This window comes from Anopheles maculipalpis, chromosome 2RL, assembly GCF_943734695.1.
Source record: "Anopheles maculipalpis chromosome 2RL, idAnoMacuDA_375_x, whole genome shotgun sequence".
NCBI lineage: Eukaryota > Metazoa > Arthropoda > Insecta > Diptera > Culicidae > Anopheles > Anopheles maculipalpis.
Genome location: NC_064871.1, coordinates 60335652 through 60355072, shown reverse-complemented (window position 1 = coordinate 60355072; position 19421 = coordinate 60335652). Strand labels below are relative to the sequence as shown.

Genomic DNA, 19421 nt, shown 5'->3' with positions numbered 1-19421 from the left:
GGTCGTTAAGCCAAGAAGACGAAGACATTCTTCTTTTTGACTTGATGGCCTGCGAGATCAATACCGCCCTTTTAATCGCTTACTAGCTTTGATGAAAGCACGTACCCGTTCAAAACCTTTCTACGTGAGAACGGTCCGGATGGGACTCGATAGCCAGTCCTTGTCGTACGATTCAAACCTACCACCGGACCGCATCGTAATGTGGTGCATTATACATACATAATATACATAATGAGAATCAATTACTAGTAAAAGACAACATAAAAAATAAATAAGGAGGATAGGCTGAAAATAGTCAGCCTATCAGCTTGATCGTGTGTCCTTAACCGCGTTGAACCATGCACAAAACCAAAAACAATTATGTTGTTTAGAATAATACTATACCACATTGCATTAAATCTACGTTAAAATTGTTCATGCTACAGATTTACCTTCAGTCAAAAAGGTAAACTATTGGAAAATAGAGGAAAGTCATTGGAGACAATGGTGAAATCATTTAAGAAAACGAAGAATAAGATAGCCCAATCGTGGATGTGTCGAGGTACATATAACTGACTAAAAGAAAATAGGTCATATTATTACACTACAGTTCAAACACAACAGTACAAAACCACTCTAGGTATCACGGTTTGTGCTTTCGGTTTGATCATCTACTACGAAAGTTCGGGATCATCTAAATTATATTACTTTTACATACTACAGCACACCTATACTTATCGTTGGCGGTATTGCTAATAAAGTAGAATTAAAGTTGTATTTTAAAGTTTGGTGTAAAACATGTATAGATGTGTCTATTTTGTATTTCGTATTTCTGTTGGGTATTTACACAAAACTCGTTACGTGCTACCAATCTCGAAGGTACAATTCTTTATATTTGTTTTTTGTTTCCATTTTGTACACAGCTTTAAGAAGCATGCTTCACATTGTGCGTCACCGCAACCAGTCATTAAATCTCAAGTCGTGAACCTCTCTCGAAACTTGTGAAGAAGGTAAACTAATAACTACTATAATATTCATAGAATTCTTTTCATACTATTTCGTAGAAGGGCAAGCGTGTTTTATCGCGTGCTAGCATCGTCTACCATGTAAAGAGGCATTTAGCGTCATACTGCACAGTAGATATAACAAATATGGAACAAAGATAAACAATAAAAAAATAAAAAAAAAACGATACGATAATCCTTGCTAAGGCGTAGATAAGTCTCAGTTCTAGAGAAATTAAAGTGCATAAGAGTAGAACATTTCATGCATTGATTCAAGTGTTAATTTTTTAAATCGAATTTCTTAACGATTACGATTAGATTCAAATTACAGCTTTTGAAAGCGAACGCTTTCTTAAGCTGTAATTTGAATCTAATCGTAACCTAATGATTTTTTTTAAATCTTGCGTTATAGAATACAGATGCACCATTATGTAGCAGATTTGAAAAAAACAAGTAAAATTGGAAAATTACAGCATTTTTATCATTTAAGTAAGTAGCTATGAGAAATCGAGTATGCCCGGAATAAGACAAAGAATGTGGAATAAATGTCTGATTAATAACGTTCATTGTTTCAGTCATCACACAAGGTGTTGGCCGCCGTCATACTTAATAAAAAATAAATAAATAAATATATAAGTAACTCTGAACATGGTTACTGCCACAGGTATTGCAATTCTGTGTTGTCTGCTGTCGCAGTGCTTGGGGATAAACCTCAAACAGGATTTTCGCACCACTTCCGCTTCCTACCCATTTAAGGCAACCACTCTGACACACTCTGTCAAAAAGATTTGTTGAAAGTATATATATAAGTGAGCTTTAAAACATGTATTACAGTTGTCCCAGCCGAACAACAGTGTGAGCAAATAGAGATGGTTTATTTTTATTACTCCTGCGGAGTGAATACAAATCTCACCTAAACCATACCGGCCATATGCAGGACACATCATTCAGCTATGGGTAATTCCAGTCCTGATTTGAGATGGTCAGAGAATGGGAAACCTAAAACTTGTTCGTAAAGGCCAACAAGTGTTGGTGAACCAGAAAAAGCTAGATATACATAAATATTCCTTTTTGCAGCTTAAGACAAGAGTCAAGACAAGCAAACATAGTGCATCATGTGTTTGATAAGCAAATTATGGAAAATTCACGTTTCTCTGGTAAACTTTTTTTTTTGCCTATACAACGGCATAACATTTAATGCGAAAGGTTGAAAGGTTTTATCTAAAAATGTGACTTATTCCCATATATTTTATCTCACTATCACAATTCTTATGACAAAACTAATACTTTCTACTGATAAAACTCGATTGATCTTTCCATTTTTGAGTCATGGGATCAAACCTAAGGGGCACAATTTTTAAAATAACCACACCATCGCGATAGACTAGTTTATAGGTATTTCATTCCCTACAATCTGTAGGGAATGAAATACACTCGCTCTTGCGTCGATGTGACTTTGAAGCACGAGCGGTAATTGTGTTAGTTAAATTTCCGCAATCAATCACACACAGGTGATGAAAAATATTCTGCTGCCAGAAGGATAACAACGTTAAATTTCAATTTCTCGGTGCTTACAGTTTATAGCCCTAAGCGTTTACTAGGGCGTTCGGAAGTATTGTGCCTTTCTGATAGTTTACTAATATATGTGCAGTACTTGTGCCACACTTCAGCGAAGAAAGATTGCAGTCTGTTTGGTGAAAAACAAAGATTTTTTTTATACACTTAGCAAATACAAACGTGAGCATATCTTGCACAAGTGCACTACCACTTAAAAAGTCTGGCAACTTCTTTCGTAAAGCTACCGTCTGATGAGAAAAATTTAAGAAACAAATAAATTATTATTCAGTTCATCAACCTTAGTGTAACCCATTTCATTGACTTTTCCAAATGCGATCAATCAAACAATCGTAGCTTTGTTATTTTATTTTGCGAAGCTTTTTGGTTTTCTTAAAAATACTCTCCGCTTTACAGGAAGCACTTACCGAAATAAAAGCTTCAACGATTCCACGTAAAAAAATTATGTATAATCCGAGTATACCCGGGAGAAGGTAAAATCCAAGGCGAAAATGCTTTGTAAAATTTGTAGTTAGTCAACACATGCGGTGTTATCCATGCTGCAAAAATCCGTCATATAGGTTAAATTAAATAAAACAAATTAAAAAATAAAATAAATAAATAAGGTAAAACAAAAAAAACTTGAGGAACAGTTTAACCGTATTGTTTGAACCTAAAATCTCATTCTTTTACACGCTCGTTAGCCGATTCGAGCCAGTCGATCAAATGAAGCGAAGAAAACTGTTAATGGGAAAACATACTCTTAAAGGTCACACAGGTATAAACATCCCGCCCCAGTGGGTAGCTAGTTATTCGATTCTATAAACCACAACAATTCCTAAAATGTTCATGTTCAACTCGTATACAAACAATATGAAGTTTTAGATTCGCGAGCATTGCATCGTTCAGCGCCGGTTAGTCCTTCATAGATAGGAAAATAAATAACAATGAAACATAAATGCAACTTTCCCGTAAAGCTTACATTCAGCACTGAAGCCCAACAATATCTGCTGGCTGACGCATAACCAGGGATTCGTTTTTTTAAGTTGTTCACCTTGGTAGCGGTCAAGGCGCGCGCGCGCGCTCGTATACAACTCAGACGATCGTGCAGGGTAGCTGTTGGTGTAGATGTGTGCGTATCATCTGTGCTGATGACTAACCAGAAATTCCAGATGTAACGGTGAATCCACAGCCAGTCAAAACAGACGAATCATAAATAGAACTAGTAACGTAAATCACATTAGAAAGCTAAGGCCTAATTGAAATGAAAAAGCATATTTTAGTGACGAAATCGTATGCAACAAGTGTGCGACAAGATGGTAGATGGTTGCACTCAGCTGTTTCAAATCAAATGATTGCTCCATTCCTGTAACAAATCACCCACAGCAGCTCATTTTTCGAATATTTACTTCGAGCCGGTTGATACTTACAACCGTCAACAACAAGTTGTTTCGTCAACATATTCACCATTAACGCAGAGATAACTGCAGTTGAGCTCGTAGCCTATGAACCTGTAAACAATAAACAATGAAACAAATACCGACATATTCGCATACCCACACTACTATGGAAACCGGTGGTAGTTTGTCTGTACAATCGGATTTCTTGAGATTATAGGTATAACTTCGACGAAAGATCAAGCGGTCAGTGTATGATCGCTCGTTGAAATAGCAAGATCGCTTATTTTTTACATTGCAGATAGTTGCTTCCGAGGTCAGTAGCTGCTGTTGAAAGTGAATGTTTTGCCGTAGAGAGATATTATTTTCCAACCTACCTAATTGAACAGCGCTGTACATCATGCGTAAAATTGTGCTTTTGTTTATTGTGGTATTGTGTTTTTTGAATGTTGGTAAGGTACGGAGTCAAAATAAAAAATGTGCTCAAAATAATGAATATGTAAGTATGTGACTGTAAGACTGTAAGACTGCTGACGCTTGTGATAATGAGCTATATTGATCGCTGAACATCTCATTTCAATCATGCAACAGTGTCTGACACATCTCGATTGTTGTTCAGGAAGTTGCCTGAGCTTCTCGTACAAGTGCGTTCCAGTGCCAGCAGGTGCATCCGTAAGTTCGGTATTAGTACCAGTCAACCCGACTCCAATAGACACTGAAAATCGCTTTGGAGGTGATGACGGTGGTGCAAGTTTGACCCAAAAAACATGTGCACTCAATGGAGAATATGTAAGTATTGTGTTTTTGTTCAGTGCGCCTGTTTTGGTACGCTGGTTAAGCGTTATTTTTTTTTTTTTTTGTAAAATCATTCATTGCTTTACTAAAGAAATCTATTTAATCTTTCTTTCTACAGTGCTTAACACACGCAGAATGCTGTTCGGGTAGTTGTTTAAGCTTCTCTTATAAATGTGTGCCCCAGAGTTCATCTGGCTCAACAGTGACCGTATCAAAAGAATCAACGCCACAAATCGCATCCGTAAGCTTTACGAATCGTATCGGCGAAGAAAGTTCAGTCAATCCTACAACTAATCCAAGTTCAACTACGAAAAAATGTGCTGGAATTGGTGAATATGTAAGTTGATTTTTTTTTTCACAGATAGTGTTAATGAGCCAATCGCTATTTTGTAAACGTACACAATGTTTCTTGCGTATAAAGTGAATTCAAATGTTTCCACTAACAACAAACTGGCCGAATGAATGAAACACGCCGAACAAGACTTAGAAACTTGGTCATACACGTATGCCGTTGTTGTTTGTCGTCCTAATTGTTGCTTATAGTCTTTTATATTGATTTACGGTTTCTTTTTTACAATACAGTGTCTAACGGCTTCAGAATGCTGCTCTAAAAGTTGCTTAAGCTTCGCGTATAAATGTGTCAACAGATACGACCTTTATGCTGGCTCTGATCCAAATCTTTCCACGACACCAATTTCTACCGCAAATCGATTTGGCGATTCATCAGTAACCACGAACACAGAAACACGAAAATGCACATCAAATGGATTATACGTAAGTGTAGTACCGCCAAAAGGATATATATAAATATATATTTATCAAAGCATTTAAATGTACGCTCTTGGGGTTTTCCTATACTTCGAACCATATAGTGCTTCCACAATAAAGAATGCTGCTCTGGGGCTTGCTACAAATCCATATGCTCCACGGAGATCCGACTTGGTGTACCAGAATCAGAATTAACCCGTCCTTCGGTTGCTAATGGACCCTATATTCCTGTAAATAATTTGGATGATCTCATCTCACGGTTTGGAGGATCAGTTTCAACCACCGAGCAAAATGTTAAACGTCAAGAAAGGCAATGCAAAGTCATTGGTGATATCGTAAGTAGAATGTTTTTATACATGCGTTATGCATAACTAGTATTCGTTTGGATAGTGTCTAATTAACATTATTGGTGTTTCAGTGTAATCGTCACGAAGATTGCTGCTCGTCAAATTGTCATTCTTACAGACGAAAGTGCGTCAACTAACTAGACGATAGATCTGTGGCAGATGAAAAACTATACTACTTGAATTATTTTAAATACAATAATCCGATCTGTTTATTGCATGTATTACGCTAAAAGTGATGCACAGTAAAACGTTATCATGATCCGTTGAGTCAATGTGGCAATGTGGTAATAAAAAAATGATATAAACATAATGACATCGGTCATCCTGTTTCTCAACTAAGCAATACAACCACAATATGTCTTTACCTGGAATAGCTGACTGCTGTTGATTCATATGCCTGTATATGGGTACTCAGTCTGTACTACGGTAGAACAGTCTGCATACTTGTTTCGGTGATGAAAAGCAGAAGTGGGGGACATCATAGAATTTGATGACAAAATACTAGACATATCTAAAAATTTCATATTCTTTGTTTCTTCTTTGAGGAACGGCATGGCCGTATTGTCTTATTACTGACTTATTAATACCACGTAGTGAAGAAAGTCAGCCCTCACTACAGTGGGACGGTCTGGATGGGGTTTGAACCCCGGTTCTGTCGTGTGAAATCCGCCGATGCTGGCGCCTACACCGCTGGACCGACGGTGCAAATTCTTGCTTACGTTATGATACAATGGTATAATTATTGAGAAAATTTAAAACAAATACAATCCGCAATTTGTATTTATGATAGCCCACAAAGCCCACAAGAGATTATAAGCTCTTTTGTGGAGGACAGGTTAACTTTCTATGAATAGATTCACTGGTGCATCCTGTTCATTAGAAACTATGAAGTACAAAACTCATGTGACCGCGCGTTGTCCATACATGTGACATATGATCAACAGAGATAGAACGTTTTTAATTTATCTGGTTAATATGTTTGCCGTTTTTGTAAAAGAAGTGTGTTACTTATGATGCTCAAATTATCCATTTTGTACACATGGGTTTTAAGCGCATTGCAGTTTATTCCAACGTGATGTCAAATTGGCAATCATATGGTTGAGCAATTTGGCAGTTATCTATCTGTAGATAATAGTGTGGGCTCTCATGGTTGCTTTCACAATTGAACAAATATTAGTAATTAAGCTTAAGCATCACCGACATTACAATTGGTAGAACGAATATCTCATCCGGAATGTTCGCCCGTACTCAGGAAACGACAAGGAAGTTAGAAGAATATCGGGATTGTAACGGCAGATAAAGAAAATGTTTGAAACAACGCCTCTTTCTGTAACTGTATTCATTGTTAAAATAATTAATCAGTTAATTACTAAACGGTTTTACACCGGGACGAGCCAGCGGTGAGATGACAACGTCGTTGGTTCAAATCCCATTCGGGACCGTTACTCCCTGAGTGAGGAATAAACATTCAACTGTGTGGTATCAACAAGGTTAGTCTAGCCATCAGAGATGGCCGCCCTGACCTAGAAGGTGGTTAAGCCAAGAATAAGAAGAAGGCTAAGCGGGGTGTGTTGATGTTAACAGAACAACACGATTTCCATGTATCACCTAACTCATTACGTTGGCGTTATTTATCATTTTTTTACCAAGCCCCACAATGCTTGCATAGTTGTCCCCGAAACCCCATAGGATGCAATGATTGCGGTGTGCTTTTCAAACTGCTAACTTTGGTTAAAATTGACATACAAATAAAAGCCCCCACGCATCGTCAGAGCACCAAAAGCACAAAGATAACTAATTTAAAATTACATTTAAAAGGCAATATCGATTGAATCAATGGCTCGATTCTTAAATCAATTCGTGTCCAATTTTAGGTTGCTCTCAACGATGTCATGCATATCATATTGTTTTCAGTTACGTTGAAATACATTGCGCATCATTTTACGGTACATCACATTTTCCATCCATAGGTGAAATCGATATTCGTCATCAAGTATAATCATATCAAACTTCCGCATCGTCCGTGCACTAGTTTGAGAAAGTTGCCTATGATGGTAATACAATATACAAAGTTTGTGTACACTTGTTCGTTTACAAAATAATATGTAGTTTGTTATTCAAACAGAATTGGTAGGTCGTTAAGTGTTACGACTAATAGCATACGGTTCTGGAATAACTGACAGCTGAAGTATAAAATTTTGAAATACAGCAACTGGTTCTTGTTGTAAATAGGTTGTTTACTGACTGGTTTACAATATTGTAATCTTTTATGCTGCACTTGAATTTATTTTACCACAAAATAAACTTAACTTTAAAACTATATAATTGCCTGAGTTCTTTAACTTCTTGCCTGAAGTTAATGTATAATTGCCTGAATTAACTTCTTGCCTTTTAACGTTGAAGGTTAAGATTTGAAATAAACGTTTTATCGACTATACATATATATATATATATATATATATATATATATATATATATATATATATATATATATATATATATATATATATATATATATATATATATATATATATATATATATATACATATTTTTATAGGAAACACATCTAAATACACACATATATACATGTACATACATTATACATACAAATATATATAATATGGGTCAATCCAATCAAATCCTACATCGAATGTCAGTTCCAATCCAATCCTACGTTAAACGTACGGAACGTAACAAATCCTGAATCGGCGTGTTACCTTACTTAGCTGTGCGTTAGTTGATTCTAGAACTCACTGTTAGCTTATACATAAACGCAAATACTACTACTTGCATTTAAATCAACAAACACTTTAGATCAAACATAGTTTATCAATTGATTATTCTATTCTTGTACATAGCTTGCACTACATTTAGTTCAACAGGTAAGAGTATGAACATGTGCTTTTGTGCATTTTAATTTCCCGCTGCATCGTTTGAATGCATCGTAAATCGTAAATCACTGATGTTTATCCTCATTGGTTTTGATGATATATGATGCTGCTTCAGATGCTGCTTTTCCGATAGCAATGAAAAACTACAACAATTTAACAAATATGTAGAAACACATTTAATTTTGTAGCATAAAGAAATGTTGATATCACCAAATAACATTCAAAGCACTTAATACAAAGATATAATACCAGCTATACATGAAATGAAAACAATCTGGCTAACGTAGATAAATATAAACAAAACTTCATGTAACAACATTTTTACAAAACAAAACCAACGTATAATAACCTTTTATTTATCGTTGTTAGGAACACTGAACTCACTCATTAACACATTTTATTTTAGTTCATGTGTTGGAAAATGTGAGTATTTTATAGTTACATTTAATGGCGCACCTAAATCCAACTATATATCAGCACTTTCACTTAGTTGTGTTTATTAAAACTGCCATAACTTGAACCACTTCACCACGCAAGAAATCACTTGAATAAAAACAGAATCACTCAAATCAGCTTGAACAGATAGCAACGACTGTGCCGCATGATTCAACAAGGCAAACTACAAAAGCAACAGTTCTAGCCGAAATATTTCGGATGCCATTCGTGTTTTGGGATGTGCATGCGCACTAGCGACAACAATTTTAAAAGGATATTTTATGACACATGAGGACATTCTGTTTGTTGTAATAAACAGGTTTTGTACAGATTTATTTAATGTATGTATTTTCAGGGAATTTTCTGCAATCAAAAGCAAATTCGAGTTTGAGCTTCCCTGCATCAACGACGGTGCGGCAATATGCTATCTCATAAACAAGCATTACACTGTTCATAAGACTAACATACAACTATTGGCAAATAACAGGGTATGTAACACATGAAAATAACACGTTGAATCTTAGCAGGAGAGTGTATAGGAATAGAAAGTAGATTTAAGAAAAAGTAAAGCCAAATAATATCATAAAAATCATATCATATCAGAGTGTATTACTTACTTACTTACTTAGTTACTTACTTATCGGATGCTACAACCGCTTTGTGGTCTTGTCCTGCCGCAGCAGAATCCGGAACCACTCACGGTCCCGCGCCGTCGTCCGCCAATCCGTTATCCCGACCTTGATGGCGCATGATTCCACGCCATCCTCCCACCTCAATCTGCGCTTACCACATCTCCTCTGTCCGAGTGGACGGCCTAAAAAGACTTTCTGAGCTGGGTCGCCCGGTGCCATGCGTATAACATGGCCAGCCCATCGGAGCCTGGCGAGTCTAATTCGCTGCACGACGGTGAGGTCGTCATACAGTTCGTACAGCTCGTCGTTGTAGCGGCTCCTCCATTGTTCTTCCACACATACAGGGCCAACGATCCTTCTGACCATCATCCTCTCGAACGCGGCTAAGAGGGCTTCGTCTGTTTTGGACAGGGTCCATGTCTCAGAGCCGTATGTGAGTGCTACGACACAGTCCCAGCTTCGACCGTCGCGACCGGTTTTTTGAGGTGAGATGTTTCCTAAGGCTGTAGAAAGACCGGCAGGCCGCCAGCGTCCTAGCGCGCAACTCCGTCTCTATGCTGTTTTCGGTGCTGACTTTTGACCCGAGATAGGTGAAGTTTTGGACGACTTCAAATTTGCGATCGCCTATGCGTACATTACCCCAACGTAGTTCCGGATTTCTAAGTATGGCCGCTGATGGTGCCACCATCAATTTGGTCTTAGCCTCGTTAATCTGCAACCCGAGATTTTCTGCCGCCTGCTCGATCCTTCGGTAGGTCTCTGCTACCTGTGAGAGCCGCAGACCAATGATGTCTATGTCATCAGCATATGCCAGGATCTGGGTTGACTTATAGAAGATGGTTCCTGAAGTCTCCACCTCCGAGTCACGGATGGCCCTCTCTAGCGCCAAGTGGAATAGGAGACAGGCGAGTGGTAGATTTCTGGTCAGTGGTAGATTTTCCGTTTCGGAATCCTCTTTGATAGTTTCCAACTATCAGTTCAACGAATGGGACAAGCTTATCCTGAAGGATTAGGGAGAATATTTTGTAGGCGGTATTCAACACCGTAATACCGCTTTAGTTGCTGCAGTCCAACATATCTCCTTTCTTGTATATGGGGTAGATGATGCCGAGATTCCAATCACAAGACATCGATTCGCTATCCCATACCTCAGCAAAAAGTTGATGATTTTCATGTTCTCGATAGGCACCCCCGTTTTTGACCAGTTCGGCTACGATTCCGTCGGTTCCGGGTGCTTTATTGCCCTTTAACCGATGGATAACTTTGCGCGTGTCCTCGATGTCAGGTGTCGACGGCACATCGAGACCGTCTGCTAGTTGTGCCTCTAGCTGTTCGTTAAACTGGTCGTTAAGTAATTCATCAAAGTACTGAGCCCATCGCGAGAGGACCTCTGGCTGGTTACTGACCAGATCACCTTCTTTGTTGCGACAGCAGGTCGCCTTAGGTATGAAGTTCTTTCGGCGGCCTGCTATCGCTTGATAAAACTTTCGGGGTGGACCGTACGCCTCTCTGATCTGTTCGAGTTCCCGCATTCCCTGCTTTTCCCAGGCGTGTCTTTTGGAGCGGAGAACTCGTTTTTCTACACGCCTGTGCGTACCGTTGCTGCACGGCTCGGTATGCAGCATTTTTACGTTCCATCTCTTGTCTACATTTTTCGTCGAACCAGCCAGATCTGATATTGCCACGACGTGGTGGGAGTGGGAGGTGCTTGCACAGTTTAGTATTTTTGTTATTAGAGCGTTCCACCTTTCGCTCGTAGTTCCGTGCATCGTTTGTGGTTACAGCGATTCGTCTAAAGCGGTTTTGAATGCCTGTTGGACATAGCTATCCTTTAGAGAGTCCGTGTTGAGTCGAGGCTGCGTGTTTTCGCCACCCACGTGGCGCCACCAACACGCGGTCGATCTGGTTGGAAGTGGCTCCATCCGGGGACACCCACGTGAGCTTGGGAATGTCCCTGCGCGCAAACTTGGACCAATCTACTACCATTGTCGTTACTGTGCTCATGTAGACTGTGGCAACCAATGTATCGGCGGTACATTGGCTCCCTACCGACTTTTGCATTGAAGTCCCCCTGGATGATTTTGAGTTCATGCCTGGGGCAACTATCCAAGATTTTGGTAAGGCGCCCGTGAAAAGGTCCTTCTCCCTTTCGTCCTTGTCTTCGGTAGGGGCGTTTATGAGGCTAATGTTGAAAAACTTGCCTCGCATGCGCAGGGTGCATAGCCTATCATCTATAGCCCCGAAGCCGATGATAACGGATTTCAGCTGGGGACCTGCGGCGAAACCCGTTCCGAGACCGTGTTTGCGGTAGTGACAGCTGTAACAGATGTCGTAGCGTTGAGTGCCACGTCCTCTTTGTAAACCGCTTCCTAGCCAGTGTGGCTAGGGCGTCATTTTAAACGTAGTCCGGGGGCATAGCGATTTATCGTTTCCGTAAAGTCCGTTTCGAATAATTCTGATTTGGCTTTCCGTAGTCATTGAGTTGCGATGGGATGGGACTGGTCCCGTGCTCTCGTGGCAGTTTTGTTTACTGTCGAGCTACCCCCCCCCCCCCCCCCCCCCCTTTCAGACACCCCAGGTACCCGTGATGCCTATACCCTTCTCAATTTAGCCTTGCCTCGTCCCCCGGGGTTGATTTTACCCGAGCTCAGATATTCAAGAGACAAGTTTAACGGCCTGTACGTCGTGAACGTATTGAGTAAGAGTCGAGAATGGAGAGCCTGTGTTGGCCTTCTAGAGGCTTCGGATTCATTATCGTGTCTGGAAGCAGACGACAGGCCAATGAATTACATGTTATGTTATTATTTTCAAGTTTAACAGCTTAAATAAATAAAGGCAGCCATTTTAAAAGGATCAACCAACTATAGTAGCACGATGGCACACGAACAAGATCTGTAAGAGCCATTATAAAGCTAAAAAAAAATTCAAAATATTAAATCCATTCCGATGCACTCGAACTCGGCCTGCTTTGTACATTTTGCGGTTAGTATATGGAGACTTTGTGACATTCGACTTCATTCATCTTTGGCTTAATTGTGCCGTCGAGTATTATAAACATACATCCTCCATTCTTCTTAGTACCTGTGGTAGCGAATCATAAAAATTTACTAAAATTAAATTTCCACAGTTTATCGGGAATATCGGGACGATGTCAGGACTAGTGATATGTACTTCGGAGTATATGATCGTACGTAAAGCTACCTACATCTGTAGATGCGTGGTAGATGTTCGATGGGAAATACAGTGCACTGCTCCTTCACATACTCAACATAAACAACATTATATTATGGTAAATTTTATTTAGAAACTATACGGATTTCGCATTCTATCGCGCATCTGTAAATGCAGGTGTACTTCTTCTTCTGATCTTACGTACATGTTTTAATATATAGAGCAGCCGGGTGGTATAAGCGAGAGCGACACCGGTCTTCAAACGGCAGGACTGGGGTTCAAATCCCATCGGGACCCTTTCACCGTAATGAGAACAGACTATCCAACTACGTGATATCAGCAGACTAGTAAGCCATTTGATGACCGACGTGACCTTAGAAGGTCGTTAAGCCAAGAAGAAGAAATCATCGGTAAATCCTACCACCTCAATTTCTTGATTTACCAGTTTTCCAGAGGCTGTTTTTTCCTGTTTTTTTCTATTTATTTATTTATTTATTTATTTATTTATTTATTTATTTATTTATTTATTTATTTATTTATTTATTTATTAATCCGTAAATAAATTGGCCAGCTATGGCCTTATCCATGTCACAAAATTGAAAATTAATTTACTATAACAAAAAGCAACTCCTGCCTACTGGCCTGCTGTCATAAGAAACGCGGTGCTGGACAACGACATCCGTGGCTCGATTCTCTACCGATTTCTCCAATGTCTTGACTTCGCTTGTGACATTGACATCACCGACAAGACGATAGAGTAAGTGTGTGAAGCGTACACCAGACTCAAAAGTAAAGCAGCAAGAATTGGATTGATCATCAATGCGACAAAGACGAAATACTTCGTCTTCGTCAGGAGAAACAGCCCGTGATAGGGCCCGATTGGAAGTCCGAATTAGATGACGGCACGATATGGTGGAGGAGTTCTGCTATCTTGGGACAATCGTAACATCCGATAACGACGTCAGCAGCGAAATGCGGAAGCGCATTATGTAGGGGAATCGTCGACACTACGGCCTTCAAAGTCGGCTGAGATCCAGAAGAGATGGATCGATCGAGAAGGCACGAAACGTCGGATATATCAGACACACTGATTCGCCCGGTGGCCACAAGTCTCGGACCATCCGAGTAGACCAAGCTACGGCGAACCGGTCATCCTGGCGGTGGCGAAAGCCGGCCAGATGCGATGGCTGGGGCGTGTTAGGAGGATACCCAACTCGTGCCACACCAAAAAGGTATTCGTCAACCCCCCCCCAATTCGGCACGAGGCGTTTAGGAGCACAGCGAGTTCGTTGGCTGGATGTGGTGAAGCGGAACTTGTCAGAGATCGTGCACCTACATGGTTAGGAAGCTGCAGTCAGGAATCGAGTATTCTGGAGAATTATGGACTAGGCCATGTCACGACGACGTGTTCTTTAGTGAGTAGGTCAACGAGAGAGAGAGAGAGAGAGAGAGAGAGAGAGAGAGAGAGAGAGAGAGAGTGGGGGGGAAGAGGGAGAGAAAAACTTGTACAAACTTATAACAAGAATTTCGGAGACATTGATTACTTAATTTGGGTAGAGGGACTCTCGATACACTTGAAAGGTGACGCGCTATGTTAGGATGGATGTTCTCCATGCCTGACGGTTTGGCGTCGGATATTCCGTCGTCTAACGAATTCTGAACTGTCGCAGGCTAGACCGTTATTTATATCCATTATCAGTGGCATGTTTCACTCTACTTTCGTTGATTTTTCATGAACGCTTTGTGCCAAATAGTTTCTTTCTCTATACGTTTATCAACGTTAATCTTGGTTGATCTTGGTAAATTTTCGCATAACTACAGGCATAGAAGTTCCTTTTTCTTTCCTATTATTCAGCGTTTGTACGCTATCGAATAATTTGTACAACTTTACAAAAATGCAAAATAAACAATGAGCGAAATGGTCGCACATTATTCTTTGGCGACGCACACGGGCTATAACTGCTTATCATCAGGAATTCCGTCTTATTGTCAGGTAATGCGCGAAGCATCGACTAGTCCCAGAGCTCCGAGTTTCGTTTCACAAAGGTGTTACCAGTATTGAGTTCTGTCGAACGCTGGTCGTGGTGTAGCCTGTCTGGGCGCTTCGTTGTGTCTCGTACATCGTCCAACTCTGTTGGACTAGGTTGTTCCACAGTTGCGGGGGCACCGGGGGACTGTAATATTGTCATTCGTTACGTCGATCCTTGCGACTGCCAATCGAACAGTGTTTGGAGTAGCAATGGTGGAGATTGCCAAGAGGCTTCGGCTACCTTTTGTACAGGACCACGATAAAGGGCTTTGTTACTCTTAGAAGGAGCCTACAATCTCTAGAAGACTTGAGTTGCCATTAGTGCCATTTACTTATAAATGTAAATTAGCTTTTGCGTATTACGAGAAATAGTGTTTTGCAATTTTAATTACACGAACAACAAAACTAGAAAGCATTATAGCTTTTGTCAGAAAATATAACACACAATAGCAATAACAATCTTTTTAGCGTTTGCAGTCAAGAAGATTTAAATTGTCTTCATATCAATATCAAGAATGCTTGACACATGAATGACAATCATTATTACCTTGCTAATGAACAATCTCCAATCGTTGAACACTATCAAAAATTGATAAAGCATACCTTGGTCAACTTACCGGCACATTCTTTGAGCGTACTACTGCAAAACCCACTCCAATTAAAAGGTTGCTCGACATTTTTATACCGATAATGGCGCAAGATAACATCATAATGTACCAGTACGATTCTTTCTCTGACCAGGAATCAGTACTTGTTTAGTTATTCATCAGAAAGGATGCAGTGGCAGAGGTGTGAAAGTGCATTCCGTTGTGCCTCGGTGCATACAGTTTTACACATTTTATTTATTTTATGGTCGCTTGGACTTTCTCACGCTCAAACTGAACCATTAAACTATCGGCTACCAAATCAAACCTATCCACTTAAGTACAATATTGAGCTTACAACACGCATTCACGATGATACCATAGGTGAAGATCGATTCCGTTTCGAGGGTAAAGTTACGATACAGTTGATAGCCACTGACGATCACAACGGCGTAACGGATACAATTACGCTCAACTATCGGCAGATTGATATTACGCATGTCAAACTTTGGAACCTGATACAAAATCAATGGGAAAACGTAATTTTGGATGACAGTAACAGTTTTACTGTTGACCCCGTTCGCGAATTCCTTACGATTCAATCCCCTCAGCCGTTAAATGGAACTTATTTTTTGGAAATAAAATATAATGGCACATTGCGGGAAGACAATGGTGGTTTTTATCGATCTTCCTATCGCAACAGCAACGGTAACGTACAGTGGCTTGCAACAACCCAGTTTTCGCCAACCGATGCTCGCCACGCTTTTCCTTGCTATGACGAACCAGGCATAAGGGCTCCAATAGCATTACGTGTAATTCATGGCAAGAATTATTCTGTTCTCTCGAATAATATACCAATTGACGTAAGAGAAAGGTAATTATGCATTGTGCAACGACCAATACGCCTATTCTAATATCCTTACATGTTGTAGCATTATGGAAGGAATGATCATAACAACATTTCCAGAGACGCCAAAAATGCCGTCCTACTTATTAGGGATTGTAGTCAGTGATTTCACCGAGGCATCTCTGGCTAATTTCTCTCGACAATTGGCCTATGCGCGTCCGACAGCATTAGGTACTCCTGTAGCTAACTTTATAATAGAAGCAGGATTTAAGGTATTGGAAGCGCTGGAAGATCTTTTGCAAACTTCATACATACTGCCAAAACTAGCGCATGTGGCCATACCAGATTTTTCTCCCGGTGCCATGGAAAACTACGGCTTGGTAAAACTAAAATCGCTTTGTAGCAGTTAAGTGCAAACTTACTATGAACAATTTATTTCATCTCGTTTCAGATTACCTACAAAGAGGAAAACTTCATGTTTGATCCACAAACTTCGCCAATGAAACAGAAAAAGAAAATAGCTACTACTGTCGCACACGAAATTGGTCACCATTATTTTGGCAACTATGTTTCACCCGCTTGGTGGAGTTACTTGTGGATGAAAGAAGGATTTGCACGTTTTTTTGAGTACACGGTGGCACAAATGGTGTTTCCCGAAATGGAGATTGGGAAAATGTACACCATTGACAAAACGCATAATGCTTTTCAAACAGACTCCCTTAGTTCATCCCGGCCCATGACATATTATGTTAATACACAGAACGAAATCAGTAACATTTTCGACGACATAGCCTATGATAAAGGTAAGTTAACTTTAAAGCTGATGTGATGTGATCTTGATTGTAAGTTTACTGCTTCTTGATACGGGGTACGATCACTACAAAACTAATCCAAATTCCAGATTAACCAACCGTAGTATTTATTCATTTATAATTGATTATGACGGTCCAGTACCGTATTGTCAATCAACCGTAGAATATTGTAGCTATTTTTTAACATTTATTTTCGCTGTTTTAAATATCAGGTGGAGCAGTCCTGCTGATGTTTTACCATGCCTTCAGTCAAGAACCATTTCGTGACGCGATGATAAAATACATTCGAGATAATGCTCTACAATCGGGTACTCCAGCCAAATTTGCAGAAGCAATGCAATCAACAATCTTTGACACATTGCCATCTGATACACTTCAGTTCAATGCATCAGCGCTTCTAGCATCGTGGACAGAGCAGGCTGGCTATCCTGTACTGTACATTTCTCGATCAGGTGACAACTGTACATTGCACATCGAACAACAACGGTATCTATTGAAAAGCAACGAAAACAGCAACACAACTGTAAAGTGGATAGTACCGTATAATTTTGCAACGGCAAAAAATCCCAGCTTTCATAACACGGCCTACGCAGGGTGGATCACGGAGCGAGATCATACAATCGAGCCAACGAACGATTTGAGCTGGACGTGTGACGAGTGGATCGTGTTCAACAAACAGCAGACGAGCTATTACCGCGTAAATTATGATACTGATCTATGGCAATTAATCACAACAGCTCTGCTCCAAAACAGCACTGCCATCCATGAAAATAACCGAGCGCAACTGATAGACGATGCAATGAATAACGCACGCTCTGGAAGATTACAATACGCTGTTCCTTTGCAGTTGCTACGATACCTGTCGAAAGAAACTGATTACGTCCCTTGGGCAGCGGTTGACCGCAATCTTGGTTTGCTAAATGTCCTCATGAGAGGTACTAATAAGTACGACCTATGGCACAAATACTGTTTAGAATTTATCGAACCTACCTATGCTCTCATGGGTATGACGTCGCTTGTCCAGGATACATTAGCGCAACGTATGGCACGAGAGATAGTAGTTAACTGGGCTTGCAAAGTTGGTTCCCTCAGTTGCCTCAACAATACAGCATTTATTGTACGAGAGATTGCTGAAAACCGACTGAAAGATGCTGATCCCGATCTACGAGAACCTATCTTCTGCAATGGATTGCGAACCACATCTGCAGCCGTGTTTGATGCCGTTTGGCAACGTATGCAAGCATCGCAAGATCAGACGTACCGATCAGAACTCATCCGATCGCTTGGCTGTGCGGAAGATGAATCACTTGTTAACAAATACCTCGACAGTACGATTTCGACCAACGGCAGCGATTATTACAATCAAGAGCGTGAGCGTGTATTTATGGCAGTTTACAGAAACGGAGAATTAGGTATGAGACTAGCGATGAAATTCATGCTAGCAAACATGGATCAAGTCAACGAACTGTAAGTACGATTTGAAGAAAAAAAAAAGCTTAGTCAATTTTGATACATGATATGATTTTGCCATTTGTTTATAGGCTATCGTGTGTAATATGCATTCTCTGTTGTTGTTTTTTTTTCAGCTATAACAAAGGCAACTTTGGAGGACGAGCAATCAGTTCCATCGTTCGTAACATGGCGCAGCAAATCACCAGTGAAGATATGCACACACAATTACAGGACTTGATGGAAAAATTACTGGGAAAAGGATTTCTACGACCAGCCGATATGCTACAAGCTTTGGAATACTCAAGCGAAAATCTGATGTGGATTCAAGAAAGGGGTGTTCAAATTGCCACATGGTTAGATGAGCAATATCCTGTAACAACTACAACTTCAACAACCACATCAACAACAACAACAACAACAACAGTTACCACCACCCCAACCTCAACAGTGACTGCTACCCCAACCAATACATTAGGCTCGAGCAATACTTCGACATCTGATGTAATATCAACTTCTAGTATTTCTATGACGAGTATTGGTTCTTTGCCAACTAGTATTTCTACCCGTTTCGATATAATAAGTAATGTTTCAACTTCATCCATGAATTCAATGACTTCGACTGAAACTTATGACAGTAACAATTCAAATCAGGCTGGGCATGATGTATTCTGTACAAGCCTATTAATCGGTATCAACGTTCTATTGATTATTTTTAATCAATAA

At 40.0% G+C, this 19421-nt stretch overlaps 2 protein-coding genes across 2 annotated transcripts; both read left to right on the top strand.

The window, feature by feature from the left end:
* The first annotated feature begins 4334 nt into the window (after nucleotides 1–4334).
* Nucleotides 4335–5981, top strand: LOC126558507 (uncharacterized). The gene is made up of 6 exons (XM_050214531.1): nucleotides 4335–4433; nucleotides 4526–4723; nucleotides 4848–5066; nucleotides 5312–5503; nucleotides 5602–5832; nucleotides 5916–5981. Exons 1-6 carry the CDS (start codon nucleotides 4335–4337, stop codon nucleotides 5979–5981), a joined length of 1005 nt encoding a protein of 334 aa, XP_050070488.1.
* Nucleotides 5982–15763: 9782 nt separating this feature from the next.
* On the top strand, nucleotides 15764–19421 carry LOC126557060 (aminopeptidase N-like). Its single transcript, XM_050212703.1, has 5 exons — nucleotides 15764–16461; nucleotides 16520–16814; nucleotides 16886–17237; nucleotides 17459–18713; nucleotides 18833–19421. Exons 1-5 carry the CDS (start codon nucleotides 15779–15781, stop codon nucleotides 19419–19421), a joined length of 3174 nt encoding a protein of 1057 aa, XP_050068660.1. The 5' UTR covers nucleotides 15764–15778.

Excerpts from the sequence above, each read along its gene's own strand:
- LOC126558507 (XM_050214531.1), top strand. The coding sequence starts at position 4,335 with ATGCGTAAAATTGTGCTTTTGTTTATTGTGGTATTGTGTTTTTTGAAT. Across the intron at positions 4,724-4,847 it reads GTGCACTCAATGGAGAATAT|TGCTTAACACACGCAGAATG; the intron begins GTAAGTATTGTG and ends TTCTTTCTACAG. Across the intron at positions 5,833-5,915 it reads GCAAAGTCATTGGTGATATC|TGTAATCGTCACGAAGATTG; the intron begins GTAAGTAGAATG and ends TTGGTGTTTCAG.
- LOC126557060 (XM_050212703.1), top strand. The coding sequence starts at position 15,779 with ATGCAGTGGCAGAGGTGTGAAAGTGCATTCCGTTGTGCCTCGGTGCAT. Across the intron at positions 16,462-16,519 it reads CCAATTGACGTAAGAGAAAG|CATTATGGAAGGAATGATCA; the intron begins GTAATTATGCAT and ends TACATGTTGTAG. Across the intron at positions 16,815-16,885 it reads CCATGGAAAACTACGGCTTG|ATTACCTACAAAGAGGAAAA; the intron begins GTAAAACTAAAA and ends ATCTCGTTTCAG.